The sequence below is a fragment of the Drosophila busckii genome, chromosome 2R, assembly GCF_011750605.1.
Source record: "Drosophila busckii strain San Diego stock center, stock number 13000-0081.31 chromosome 2R, ASM1175060v1, whole genome shotgun sequence".
Classification (NCBI taxonomy): Eukaryota; Metazoa; Arthropoda; class Insecta; order Diptera; family Drosophilidae; genus Drosophila; species Drosophila busckii.
This window is the reverse complement of record NC_046605.1, coordinates 17383878-17399582: the sequence shown is the minus strand read 5'-3', so window position 1 is coordinate 17399582 and position 15705 is coordinate 17383878. Positions and strand designations below refer to the sequence as shown.

Here is a 15705-nt window from a genome sequence, read left to right as displayed (position 1 = left end):
ACAATGGGCATAACGTATACGCCCTAGTTGCCGCTGCCGCTGCTGACCCACTATTAATTTCCCACAGCTGCTTGCACAAATAATTAATTATATTTATGATTTGCTTTTATTGATAAATCGTATGACTAATATTTATATTAACCGAGTGCGTAGTGCTGGATTCTGCTGTTGATGCTGCTCACTCACTTGCTAAACTTCAGGCCAACTGTAATGAGCAAACAATTTTAGTTTAAGTGCCAGCTTAGTCATGTTTACTATTGTTAGCCTACCTGCACTAGTGCGTGGGTTCTTCATCTTGGCGGGCTTCTTGCGCAGCTCGGTTTGGTTGAGGCCACCGCTGCCACTGGGGCCCGGTCCGTGTGTGTCAATTTGCATGCTCTCATCGCTGTCGGAGGCTTGGCTCTTCAGCACCTTCTTCAAATTGATGAGCTGTGTGTGTGTGTGTGGATGCCAAGCAGCATTAACATTAAATCTATTGACAGCTCTGTGTGTGTGTGTGTGTGTTTGGGTCTTACCTCTTGCTCGATGCGCTCCTTGTTATAGAGACGCTTCGCCTTCTCGGTGTTTGCATACTTTATCTGCATGTCAATACAATTGGAGACGCCGTCGCAGGAGTTCACCCAGGCCTGCAGTGTCTCCACTATCTTGCCCGTATAGCCTGGGGGTATGTCACGCCCCTGGGCGTAGTCCACTTCGAGTATGCGTGTGTTTTGAAACAGCTTGCCATGTATAATGTCTGCGAAAATAAAACGAAACAATTTAAAGCTTCTCTCTATCCCTAAAGTTCGCTGCTTAAATTCTGTAGCGCGCATTTGGCTTAAATCGACTTTTGGCATTTAGTTTATTTGCGGCTTAGCGCCAATGAACTTTTTCTAGGATTTTCGCATGCCTTAAGCAGCAATCAAGTTTCTGAAATTCAAACATGGGTGCATCGAAGCACTAAATTGGCTTCTAAAGTCGCTTTGGCCAAATTAATAAAATACACAAAACGTTTTCTTATAATTAGCATATTAGTGAATATAAAGATTTGTGCGTATAAAGATTATGAAATTTAATTATCAGTCAATTTTTAAAAATATGCAAAGCATTTATTAAACCTGTTTCAAGTAGCTGCCTGCAATATTTGTTAGCCGGTTTATCACAAGACACTAACGTTAAACATTTAAAAAGTAAGCGAGGATGTTTTTTTCTTTTTTTTTTTTTGCTAATCTGATTCGAAACGCGTTTATGCAACAAACAAATCAATAAAAAATAACTTATTGCAATAAACTAGAACGAAACTAAATGCAAGAGAATGTCGCTCACAAATAAACTCGATAAGAATCTACATGATAAAATTTGTTATTCAAGCACGAGTTAAAGAAATTTGTTCTACTATCGATGCAGGTCTCATTAATTGCAAGAAATATTATCAGTTATAAATAGTATTTATTTTATTCTCATATTTAAATAATTTAAATTACGCTAGAGAACGAAACTGCGTACAAATTAAATGCATAAATAATTCTTAACAATGTCTATTAACATTTAATCTAAGATTATTTTCAAACACTGTGAAGTTTGCTGCTATTTCAATAATTAATTGAAGCTACCCCCAGCTTTAGTCTGTTGTTCAATAAATAATTAAAGTTGTATAGCAGCTTCCGAACAATGTGAATGCTGCATTGTCTATATTCTTAAATAGCAATCATGAAAAGCTTTGTTTCACATTGCTGAGAGTTGAGGTAAGTCAGTTTGCCAAATTGTATTTCATTTTTTTTCGAATAATGCTGACACCAATATCAATTAAGCTGATGAGAAAATTTTACGAAGCGCTGCAACAAAATTAAACGCACACACATACACACACGCATGCAGACCCCATTGGCAATTTTTCAATAACAAATTAATTAATGTGTAACAAAAACAAAAACTAAGCTACACCCTGCAGCAGCAGCAGCAGCAGCATCAGCTGATAAAATAATGAAAAATAAATGCTCATTAGTTGTTGCGTTTGTCCTCTGATACGGCCAAGAGCGAAAGGAGGCAAGAGCTTAAGCGATTAATTTTATGTGTGTCAGGCCAGCAGCGACGGCAACTGAGGCAGCGGCAGCGGCAGAGGCAGCAGCTCAATTACCAAAATCCAGTCTAAATTGTAAGTCAAAACGGATGCGAGTTGTCTGGTGTAATTAGTTTAAAATTGTTTGCTGTTAAGTAGAACATTTAAAATGTATAACGATGGATTAGCTGGCATATTCGATTCTACGAGAGAGAGAGAGAGGAGCGACCCAAAGGGTGGCGTTAAACGAACTATGAACAAATTTTGCTGGCAGCTGGCCAAGAGTCAGTTTTTGTCGTGGCTGCTCGCCAGTTAAGGCCTTAATATTCACAAGCTTCAAGACCTTTATCGTCTTTTTAACATTGACTTAGGGTCAGGGCCACTTTGGCCTTGAGGACAAAGTTTTGCGACAGACTTTTGTCATAAATATTTACTAGACAGCTACTACTACGACTAGCTGAAGCGTTGTAAAGATTCAATTTATGCTGCGCATTAGTTTCTCCCCAAGCAATCTCGCACTAATTAGCTCAAGAGCGAGCTTGAATTTTGATTGAATTTGACGCCTAGAAGCCAGCAACAGATAATTGAAATATGTGTGTGTGTATGTGTGTGTGCGCCTGAAAGAAATAAATAGAAATTAAAAACACGACAAGCTTCTCAATCAATGCCAGCAGCAAAACCGAGCAGCACAGCCAGATGCCAACCACAAGTGCCGTACGAATAATTTTGCGGCATTTTTTGGCGTTGACGTGTGCGTGCGAGTTCCGCGGCTTTCACACACACACACACACACACACACACGCAGCCATACGCGGCTGAGACGCAGGCAGCGGCGATGACACAGGCTCAACATCGAAACAATCAATCATGCCACACGACATGCCAAAAATTGTACGCGACTCTAGCCTGATGCCTGTTGACTCTGCAAATTGTTTAAAACAATATGCGCCAATTGTATGAATTTAATTATCATATTGCAGTTGATGAAGACTCAAAAGTTAAATAAATGAAATCGAAGCTGTAAAGTCTCAATATCAATTAATAAGCAATTAATGCGCGCTTAAAATATGCCCAATTATCAATCATTGCACTTAAATATAAAGCGCATTAAAGACTATTTAAATAATTTGAAATAATTGAAAATAATACGCAAATTAATTTTTAAGAATAATTGAAATTATTTCCAATTTATTTAAGCAATTTATTTGACTGCTTCATAAACTAATCAAAATTTAACTCAACTAACTAAAAGTAATTGAATAAAATGCACATAATTTAATTATTAAAATATATTTAAATATTAAAAATATTTTAAAAGCTTTTAAATAACAACGCATTATTTTTAGATTTTTGCAAGTTATAAGCAACACCCAAAATAATTGTAAACTAATAATGATTTCAGCTTAAAAACCAAAACAAATCTAATTAGTAATGATAACAATTAAAATAAAATCAATTGGAATTCGGCTTGAGCTGAAAACTTATTGTTGTTGTTGAATCCTTTGCAGTCAAATGAACGCAGCTTATGAATTAAGCTCAACTTTGGCGCACACCTGTCGCTTGGCGCTGTCTTGCAAATTAACAGCCACCAAGCCAAGGCAGACAACAGGCACAAAGCATTGAGAAAAAAGACAAAATGCAAAACTTATTAATTGAAAACTCAGTGTAACGACAGCAGTTTGCTAGAACGATAGCTGGAGAGCGAAGCAACTTCGGCCATCAATATGTAGTCAGTGGTGGGGTAGTGGGGTGGGGTGGGAGCAACTATGGCAAACTTTTCACCTAAAACTGCTGCTGCTGCTGCTGGTGCTGCTGATGCTGGGATAAGGCCGCCTGCAAAAAGTTTTGCCGTTTCAGCCGCCCAAATATCGCAGCAGACACCCCCAACACTCCTAAAAATGTATGAAATGCAAGCGCAAAGTAATCAAAAACAGCTGCACAATGGCCCTGAGCAGCGGCGTAGTTTTGGGATTTGGCCCGATGGGGGAGGGGGAAGGGGTGTGGGTGGCTCATACAATGTTGTCAGTTAAGAAAGCTGGCGCTTGGACTTTGTTTACAAGCCGCGTATGCAGCGGCAAAAACAAAAGTTAATTCAAGCATTGCATGAATGCAATGCCAAAAGGATTCGCAGGCTCAAAGGGCAGCATAATCGCTTTTCATTTTATGCGCTACATTTCGCTTTGACGAGAGCGACCACTAAAGGAATTAAGCGACACACAAGAAGCAGCAACAAGCGCTCCCCCAGGTAAAAAACAAAAAAGATTTCAAATTTAAATACACTCAAGTTGTTACTTTAACTTACATTTTTTATGAATAGCTTACAATATGAATGTTGTAAGTTGGGAAATAAACATGCTGCATGACACTGAGAAAAAAACAAGGAAATAATTTTCGCTTACATTTCAAATTCACTAATGCATAGAAATTTCTGTGAATTTATTGGCATAGTAAAAATAACTTTGTGGTATTTTAATTGTTTACTAATTGTAAGCGTGCATAGGAAAACTCATAATTAATTTTCACGAATTGTTTCAGCGGGGTGCAAACCACTAATTAAATGCCATTAACAATTTACACTAAGAGCAACAATTAACTTTACACTATAAGCAGCAAATAAATTTGAATTGAACTTAAATTTAACAATTTAATTTTAATTTAATAGAGAGAGAGAGAGAGAGAGAGTTTACAAATAAGAAACTAAAATATTTATTATAAGAACTAAATAATAATTCTAGTTGAAGCTGAGTATTGAAAGTGATTTTCAGCTGTTTCAATAATTTTTGTTGAACTCGCTTTCTAACAAAAAATTCTATTGAACCCATAACAAAGTTGTGGGTATCGAATACTCGTTCCCTACAGTTTTGACAATCTTTCAGCAATTTTTTTTCCATGTGCATAAATGTTTTCATGCATGTATGTGTGTGTGTGTGTGTGTAAAGCGATGGGTTGCAAAGAAGCTTACAACACAAATAGACTTTGCGCATATGCTGGCGCTTATATTCCTAAGCGCGTTTTCGTTTCAACAAATTTTGTGTTTGTTTTGCTCGCTGTTGCTGTTGCTGTTTTTGAATATGCAATTTTTAGTTTATAAGACTCGGCAAAGAGAAAAGCCAGCGCGTAAACTAACAACAAAAACAAGCGCATGGCGCTGCTTGACTGACAAATTGTTGCAACTGACAGCGGACAGCTTTTGGCTTGAATGCGCTGAATGGTAAATGGTTTAAATTGTGGTTAAGAGCAGAGAGAAAGAGAGAGAGAGAGAGAGCGCAAGGGAGCATGAACTTAACAAACAAACGCTTTACGTACTGGACGCTGATTTAATTTAAATTCCAAGAAGCAAAACAAAGCGTGCCCCAGCACAAGTAACAAGCAACGTGCTACAAACAATGCACTTAAGCAGAATGGGAATGGAATGAAGCATGTACCATAAGCTGAAGCTGAAGCTGGAGCTGGAGCTGTCTGTAATAGGTGTAGCAATTATCTAGTCTGTGAGAATTAAATGCGATTGAAATCAATCAGGACATATTGAATGCTATACACACTTCAGAGCTCACACCAAATCCAATTACAGCTACTCAACTTACCAAATTTCAATTATAAAACGCATTTAATTACAGTAAATGTCTTGCGACGTAGACACAACAGCCCAACCACCCACTCAGCTGCTAATGGGGAGCAAAGAGCAAACATGAAGCGACAACAGACTGGACGCTGTACGAGGGTGGGCGCCCCCAATAATAAGTATGCACTGCTTTAGCTCCCACTGTAGTGGGCTCGATGATGGCTATCATAACATAAATCTCGGCAGCACGGATTTGGGCCAAACGCAATTAAACAGGTAGTAACAGCTACGCGCAACGCTTTGAGGGTCGCCGAGCATAATGCTGACAGCTTAGTTGTCGCATTATTTGCACTGTTGATGGCTTGGATAATGGATGATGGCGCAGTTGGCCATTAAAATAAGTAATTCGTGTTTTATTTGTTTGGCTTCGTTTTATATTTGGCGTGTGCGCACTCAAACTCAATTTAATCTTCCAACAGCTAAACAAACATAAATGCTAAGTAAATGGCAATTAAAATACAACATATATGCAACAACATGCTGCTGCTGCTGCTGCTGCTGCTGCTGCTGCACTTGTAAGCCATGTTTGGTGTTCCAACTTTGGCGGCCAGGCCAACAAGTCAACACCAAGCGCGTGAATTCTCATGCAGGCGTTTTTTTCTAATCAACGCCGCAGCCGCGTTGCTGCTACTAAAGATTTACATTCCATGTATGCAGTATGCATGTAAATGTTTGTTTGGAGCTTAGCTAGTTTGAATTGCGGCTTTAAACGAACGGACAGCAGCAGAAACAAGAGGCCGGGTTAGTTGGGTCTGCGGGCCTTGTGCAGCAGTTTGCAACCAAAATTAATTAAAAAAGGTTTTGCAACACCCACTGCGGCATTGAGAGCCGCTCAATTTTACGCGTTGCAAGTATGCAGGCAATGTGCAAGTGAAACATTTGCCACAGCACGATTTTTTCAGAATATTTTATGCAGCCCAAATACGCTTTGAGTACTTAAATTTGCAGCAGCGCCCATTGCTTTGTTTTTGGTCAAGCTAATTTTAGTTTGCTTTTAGGCACAACACAATGGTCGTGGCTGCTGTTGCTGAACATGTCGCTCCATTGTATTTGCGGTGGCAGCAGCTTGAGTGCTCTGTCGTCAGCTGTGGCGGCTAATCAAGTGCACTGCCTGCGTTATGAAACGACAACCAAACCGACGCATGGGCCCATGCCCACGTCAAAGCCAAGTGGTTGAAAGCCATCAGGCGAGCAGTAAGTAATTAGCTTGGTTTGAAGTCATAGCCACTCTTTAAAGCGAGCTTGTGGCAATTTATCAGCCTCGATTGCAGCCTCAAAATGCTAATTGTGTTCAAAGTCTACGAAAAAAATTAGCATATAACTTAATTATGCAAAGTACACTGCGGCGCAAACTTATCTGCGCAGATTATACAAATGCGTTTAAACTAGAAAACTTTTGTGGTCTGTTGATAGTCACAGTTTAAACTAGTTAAATCAAATTTAACATTTTAAGCAGCACTTTGTACAGATTTCTAGCAATTGTTGTGTATAATCAAATGCTGCTTAACTTATACGTATACTTAATAGTCAGAGTCTATGGGCGTTGTTTGCAGCAACTTTTTCAATTACCGCCACAGTTAGCTGTTTTTACTTTTGTTTCTTAATTAAAACAAACGTTCAGAAGCTTCTTCTGCTGAACGTTGTTTATAAACAAATAGCAATTAAATAATGCTCTAGATTATCCTTGTATGTCCTAATGAAGGGGCGTTCAGCAGCTTGACTTACCAGCATAAATAGCTTCAATGATAATATCCTCGAGATGACGCACATTATCGATCTCCAGCTCGTTCAACAGCAGCACATAGGGAATGCTCTTCGATTTGATGGCCAGTGAGACAATTGTAAGATGCTGCAGCTTCTTTGTCATTGCCGGCGTCAGCTCTATGTAGTCATTTTGCTGTGCGCGGAACTGCTTGTAGGTGCCGTAAGCAAACAGATTCAGCGTATTGTAGTACTTGGCATGCGGCCCTTCCTTCAGCTGCAGCAGCAATTGAAATAGCATTTAACAAAACTCTATTATATTCATACTTATACAAACCGCTAGCACATTGGGCTCAGTCAATAGTTCGCCAAACACAAAGACATTCGGCGCATCCAAGACTTGTTTGATGACATCCAATAGCGCGTCGCCGGTTGCGTTCTTTGCTTGCACGCAGAACTGTTGCAGATAGGTCTCCTTGTTGCTGCTAGGCTCCTCATCACCAAGAAGCATTTCCTGAGTCATTGTGCTTATTGTAATTTGTTTAAATTTGCTTTACAAAATTTGTATTTATTAAAGTTTAATAAGTTGATTCGAGACAGCTGATTGAGATGTGCGATATTTGCCTATTGAGCAGAGTTGCCATAGTTTGCTATTTTTAGCCAAGCCATTTTCTGTGGCGGCACTTATTATTCTATGAATTTGAGTTAATTATATTTGTCATTAAGCAAAATTGATGATTAAATATTGAAATACAAAATAAATTGGTTTATTAACTGTAAAAGAGAATAAATAGCGAGTATCATCTTCTTTGTTTTGTGGTTTACATCGCGGTGTTTCAACTTATCGCCGGCCTCCACACTTTGCACTGCTTTGATAGCTGACTGCTATAAGATTTTGTGGCACATTTTTAAAGAGTTGTATTTGTTTCCCTTTAAATGTTTTTAAGCAAAACTTACTGCAAACTCACACACTTATTTCCTGGCAACACAGCTTATTAAGTTATTTAAAAGAAAAATAATGAATAATAGGCACATTACTATAAATATAGTTATAGTATGAATACTTCCAGTCAAATAAAATATTTGATTTATGACAATCTGCTATATTTAAGCAGTTTACAGTCTCACACTACATTTCGCTCATCACATACTCCCAATGCCTTTGGGCACGGTCATAAAACTGCCGGCAGCAATATAAAAATTTATCCCCAGCGTGTTACACAGTTAAACTTTTTGCGCCCCTTACTTATTATTATTTGTCGAGTTCGCACTAAGAAAAAATGTACACAAAAAAGGTAGTAAACGGCTGAAACCCTTTATTACGTGGCGTCTGGAGCGGCAAAGTGGGAGGATTTACTTAGCTCAGCGATTATAAAAACTTAAACAAAAAGCACACATACTATACCTTGTTAACTGTTTGGGGTGAAGAGGCCTTAAAGAAAAGTAAGTAAGTAAAAAAAAAAAAAAAATGCGTGCTGCGACTTTTTTTTTGCAGTTTTTTATTTATGCGTGCTTGCAGACTATGAATAATTTGAAAAAAGATAAGGAAATAGAAATCTAAGTTAAGTAATAATAATCTTAAATGACCAACATTTAATTTACAACTTAAAATAGAAGCACTTTATATAATATTTTGTTGATGAGCTTTGATTTATTAAGAATGAATAAACATATTTCATGCTCATATGTTGATTAAGAGTAGGTGTATATAATATTTTATTTAATTACTGAACACATTTTGTCCATGCTGTCCATGAAATTGATTGACAAGCTTTATAAACTGATGCATCATTCATACATTACGTCCGATAGCTTGCTGTGATTTAAAAATATAACTAAATCAGTTAATATTAATAGCATGCTTTGTTTCAGTTTCTGCTTCACATACATAATTTAAGACATGTCACGAAGGTTCAATTGGGTTGTGCAATTTCTTCTATGCAGATGACACATTTGTATCTACATAATATACTTCAGATTCATCTACGCGCGCATTAAAGTAACGCGTGTGCAACAAATTGCTTGCCACACAATTATAATGGAAAAGGAACAAAGGCAAAACAATTTCCATGCATTAAAGCTGATATATGAATAGCCAGAAGGGGAGCCCTTCGGTAAACTGTTATACTCCATGTGTTGTATGACAGTGTGCTAAAAGGACTCGTATCTCCCCACTTTTAGATTGTGTGTGAACCGACGGCAGCTGCTATCGCACTATTGGGCTAGTTGCTACTTTTTGGGGCATCAATTTTATTTAGAACTTATGATAACAATTTATTTAATATTTAATATAATTATATGTAAATATCAATAGCAACAAGTGCATTTATATTAAGTTGCCACATCTGTTAACTAGAAAAACCTTTTTATTAACTTACAAACTAAACGTAACAAAACTCATTCATTACTGCATTTTAAATGATTTGTGCAATTTTCATAGAACTCAGTTATAGTTGTAGTAAAATAATCACATTTCAGTGATCTTTGTGCGAGTTAAATGTTTTTAAAGTTTCAGCTAAAAATTCTCCATAGCGTATGCGTAATATTTTCTGATTGCAACAACTGGGCTATTTTAGCATTAACATTTCTATGAAGTACCCATTTCGATTAGTGCTAGAAAAAGTGTGAATAGAGCCCATAGTGCATCTGCTACTGTCGCCTTTGGCTTATCATTTTTATCAACATCGACTAGCGTGGACAACAATAAGCATAAGCTGCAAGCAGAAAGGGAGAGGGCGCAACTCTGAATGCTTGACCTTGCCTTTGAGCTGCGCACTGCTCATTAGAGCTTAAATTACTTTGTATCCGTATGCGTATATTTATATATATATATATATATGTGTGTGTGTGTGTTTATTTGGCTTAGTTTGTGAATTGTTATTGTTCTTGTGTTCATAGTTGTTGTTACTTCTTTTGAAGTTCTTATCGGCACTAACAAAAAAAAAAAAAAAAACAAAACACAAAACAAAAACAAATATATAAAATTATGTATGTACATAGCATGTAACGGTAAATGTGTGAGATGGTGCGCAGGTAAGAGTGAAAGTTTCTTTGCGCTTTATTACACTTTATGTTTTGTTCAAATGATTTATTTAATTGAGCAAATATTTCTGTCAGCTGCGGCGCACAGTAAACAAATAACTTTTGAAATACAAACAATAGAATGTCGAATTTATGGCATCAAATATGTGCGTACTAAGCTAAAAAACAAGAATGCGATAACAATTTCAGCTGCATAACGTTGGCATCATAATTAAAAAACAATGCAGTAAATTATTTAAAACAAATTCTTGCTTAGCAAATTCGCTATAAAAAAGGGCTATTTTTTATGCCTAATATGCACAATAGCAATCTGTGAATCGAGATTGATATGAACAAACAAAACAGAAAGCATATTTACACAAATATGCATATATCCTAGATACATATGCCAATATACAAATGCTGTTTGTATTGAAGGCAATCAAGCGTCACATATGATTATAACAAATTTGTTTATTTTGTTGCCATTGACACAGGGGGACAACAGCTCACAAAAACAAACTACAACGTATAATAGAAACTAATATTTACATTTGTCAGACACAAAGAGAGAGACAGAGAGAGATTGAGGTAGAGAAATGTATGCACACAATTTGATTTTGTTAATCAAATCATTGCAATTGCATTGAGCTTTAGAGCTGCTGTTATTATTTTGCCTGGGGACATCTAAGCTGCTGGTAAACGTGCTAAGCGGCTTTGTTGTGTAATCAATACTTGGACATTTTAGATAACAAAGTTGCTGGCACACACACACACACAGCCATCAATATCAATCTGCATTGCCTATTTTTAGGCTAAGCACCTGGCCATGTTTGTTAACAATCCATGTTGTTGGCCTGAGACTAAGCCAAAAGCAAATCCAAAGCCCCTAGCGCAGATCCATCGACCCCCCACCCGCTGCCGAAAAAGGATAACAAAATTGATGAATGCTTTGCATGATTTGCTACAGGCAAGCGGATTAGACTACCACCCCCCACTCGCTGGCTTTTGGCCAAGCCAAGTGCCTTACCTTTGAGCACGAACACACAGCGGCACAAGCTGCAAAAAAATGTTTAGACATACATGAAAGTAAACAGCAGACACTCACACACACAGACAGACACATAAAATAATGTATGTACGCCAGTTCAATTTGAAGCAACAACAACAACAACAACTACTGAGAGAAGCAGACCGTAAGCTCGAAGGAAGAAAAAAACCTATCAAAACAAACGATAATGTTGCTGCTGTTGTCATTGATGATGTGCAGGATATATAATAAGGATGTCGGAATGTCGGCATGCGAATGTTTGCCCCAATGCCACTTTAATGACACGTGAGTGGTTTGAGCTGGGGTAGCAGCCGCAGCCGGCAGCAACTCCCATGTGGCTGATGATGTGTTGATTGTTCTGGCTGCAACACAAGTCAATTGGTCAGCAAACAATAAAAGCAAGCATCAAGCAAATCTTAGCATCGTTTAAACTCATTGCATTCGCGTAGAAATTAAAGTACGTTTAGCAAATTGATGGCGAATTGAATAGACGTGTGTGTGAGTGGGAGAGGCAGAGAGTGGGCGACTAGAATTTAAAGAGATGTTTATTGCGGCTCAGTTTCATTTCAAGCTAAATATTGCTACGTGACAAGCGCTGGCTGTTAAGAAGCTGTGCTCACTTATCGATATCGCTATCGCTGCATTTTAAGTGAAGTGAAGTTAAATAAATCAGTACAATATTAAAACATAATTAAGCAAGCTTCGAATATGGCGTAAGTTTATAACAAATGTACATTTAATTTAAGCGTACTGTGCATAGCCAACGCTAGACAAAAGTCTAACAGCTTTATCTTCTGCAAAACAAACACAAACATAAGTACATTGATCTCAATGCATTTAAATTCAATTTAATTACATTTATCGATTGCCTTTTAGCGCTAATTATAGGAGTTTTAAGCTGCTTGGTCCATTAAATATGCAGATGCTCATTAGTTAATGTTTTTAATGCTTGCAACATGGCTTTCTGTTTGGCTTTCGCTCTTAGCTCATTAGCTTTCACGCAATATGTTGGCTAGATTCGGGCTGCTATAGCATATTAAATTGGCTAACAAAGAAGGGCAAAACTTAGGCAAGCTATTCAATAGTCGCTGAATAAAATTGCCAATGTCATTCGTCTTCGTTTCATTATTGAGGTGCTCCTAATCCCACACAATCCCTAGCAAGCGCACGCTTACACACACACACACACAGATATATGTATGTGTATGTAAGTCGTCCATTTTGTTTGCTGCTGTTGTTAACGCAGCTGTAGCTGCTGCTCTGCCTATTGTTGCTACACTTGGCGCTTTCATTGACAAATTTATTTATTAACATTCAAGTTCATTAAACCTAAAAATTTCTGGCCATCATCAGCACCATGCCATTCATGCGCTTCGTTGCTTTCTGCCCACAAAGCAGAGTACGCCTCACGCATAAATCACTTCAAGCTTCAATGTTGGCCAACAGACGCCATTTTGTTGCTGCCTATTTTGATTTCACTGCCAGGCCTGGCCGACAGCTAGAACTTTAACGGCAACATGCGCTGCGACCAGAAGTAGTTTTTAAACTGCTCCACCCAAAATTCTTTTGAAAGCCGCCGCCTCGTCAGCTACACATACAATAACAAGAACAACAAGTGTGTGTGAGTGAGCGTGTAAAAGAGACAGCGTATAAGCTTATATAGTAGCAGTCTGACCACCATATGAACACTTAAGCCATAAAGATTTATGCGCTGGCCAGCAGCAAAAACAATTTGTAAACATCAACGCTTAAAGTTTGTTTTCAATTAAATTAAAAAAAAAACGTACACACTGTTCAAATCAATTGTAATAATGTTAAGGTCGCAATTTATTTACTGTGCGGCTTCCATTTTGACCAAACATATCACAAATAGCAACTAATTGCATTGCTTTAGCTAAATTTAATATTTAACATTTGCCAGCTGTTGAAAATATACGCACAAATATATCCTGGCGCGGCTTTTGTGCTGACATTGATGAATTGCGAGGATATGATACCAAAAATTTGTGCGCCAAACTTGTTGCTTGATTATTTATTGAATTGCATGCATCGATTGGGCCTAATGGAATTTGTAATTACGCGCTGGCAACCGCAATTGATTGTGCTTAATTGCTAAAACAAGTTTTGTGGCTCTCTCGGCAATTTCGCTTGACACTCTGGCCCAATTCTCGAAATTGCCTGCAACCTATGGCTGTGAACTATTTTATAAACATTTGTTTTCCCAATTAATTAATAATGCGCAGAGGCCCAGGCGCAAAGTAGACAATCGTGTTGATAATAAATAATTTGAAAATGCATTAAATACAAAAAGGAGTTAAAAATTTAAACGCACAGTTCATATTTATTACTTTTACTATGCGCGGGCGGGTCTGCGCGCCCACATAAAAGAGAAATTATTCTTGTTTTGTTTTTAGTCCGCGCGCATAAACTAATTTTGCGCATTATCTCTGCAATCGACTGGATAATTACATTTTTCAATTAAACGCATTATAGTTGGCTGACAACGAACATTTCGGCCATGTTGTGTATAAATTAAAATTTATTATGTACATGTTAGATTTTCGTTTGCATAAAGGTTTACGAAAAATAGCGCACATTGTTATTTATTTTTGTCGTAGTAATAAAAGCGAGCAGCGTGTTTATAAATTTCTTAATTGCATAATTTAATTTAATTAATAATAAATACAAACAAAATATTGCATGTGCACACGCGCTAAAAAAATAAGCAAAATAAATTAATTTAATAGGCATAACATTAACATAACACTAACATAGCTCTAACAGTTTGTCCCAATGCTTGGTTTGTGTCCGCACTAAAAAGCTTTTAAGCAAAAAAAATCACTTGCGGTCATTTAATTGCAAATATATTTATTATTGCCATTCAATATTTATAATTAATGCAAGCTGCTCGACAACAACAACAACAACACAATTTGCTGCTAATTTTCTTAGCCAAGTCAGCGATGCATTAGGGCATACAACAAATGTGGGCAGTTGTAATTTTATTTGTTCATTTGCATTCAGAGTGTGCCTAATGACACATGAACGAAACATAAACAAATAATTTGCATAAGCAAATAGTTGCAAATTGAATGAAAATATAATTTCATCAAGCAGCATATTAACCATCTATGTTGCCTAAATAAACAACCAAACAGCTGCTGCTGCAACAACAACAACAACAATAGCAAAAAATTCAACTCACAACTGCTTTGCTTATTGCATTTGCATTTTAATGCTTGCAAATTAATTGATTGAGCTGGAGTGGCGATCTAATAAATCATTGCTCATGCATAGTTATGAATGGATTATGTAACTTGTGAGTATTAATGTCATCGAAACATGGATTTAATCAAATGTGTTAATTTGCAGGCATTAATCATAAATGCCAATTGATAAATTTAATTATGCACATCATATAAATAAATCAAATAAAATTGTAGGCACTGAAGTACAGTCCGAATGCTTAGCGCAGTTGTCAAGAGCTTTGGCCTATTCATGAGCTGCTGCCAATTTTAAAAATTAAATTTGAAGCTTTGAGATAAATGTTTACTAGCCAATGAATTCAGCAACTGTAAAATGTCAAGCTTGATTTATTTTTTATTTTGATTCTAAGCGCTGTTGTCGTTTCTCTTTTGTATGTTGAGTACATCATTTTGTTATTATTTAAAATTATATTTATCTAACAGAAGCCGCATTTAATATTTACTACTGCATATATTTTTTAGCATATATAATTAAAATTAATCTTGCATAAAGTAATAAACTATAATGACAAGCGTTTGTGACTTTATCTTTTATTATTTGTACTTTAGTGACTTTGCTTTTTGCTTTCCATTGCTTAATTGCATTTAGTTTTTATTATATTGATATGTGTTAATTGAGTTCTCATTAGCTGCTAATGAAGTATTAATTTTAATTGTCTGCAACTAAATGCGAATAGTCTTATCTTATTTTAACTTGTGTGGCTTTGTTTGCGTCTGTACGTGGGCTACATAAAATGCCAACCGGATTGTCAAATAAAAGCAAAATAACTTGCGAATATATAGAACTGACCTTGGTCTGGATTTATGGACATAGAGTGCAAAGCCGCAGGCGACAGCCGCAGCGGCAGCCGCAGCCAAAGCCAAAGCCAAAGCAGATACCTAATGCTTGATCAAGTGAAAGGCGTCGCAGCATATATGCATATGGATTATATATGAGTGCGAAAATCAAAGTACCACAATGGTTAACCAAATAGCCCACAAGCAGCATGCGAATGAGCTGCTCACA

The 15705-nt window shown here is 37.1% G+C and overlaps 1 protein-coding gene across 1 annotated transcript; it reads right to left on the bottom strand.

The window, feature by feature from the left end:
- Positions 1-87: 87 nt before the first annotated feature.
- On the bottom strand, positions 88-7973 carry LOC108595604 (COP9 signalosome complex subunit 7). Its single transcript, XM_017980870.2, has 5 exons — positions 7699-7973; positions 7386-7638; positions 516-736; positions 270-429; positions 88-205 (listed from the first exon to the last, which is right to left on the bottom strand). Exons 1-5 carry the CDS (start codon positions 7882-7884, stop codon positions 183-185), a joined length of 843 nt encoding a protein of 280 aa, XP_017836359.1. The 5' UTR covers positions 7885-7973; the 3' UTR covers positions 88-182.
- Positions 7974-15705: the final 7732 nt, after the last annotated feature.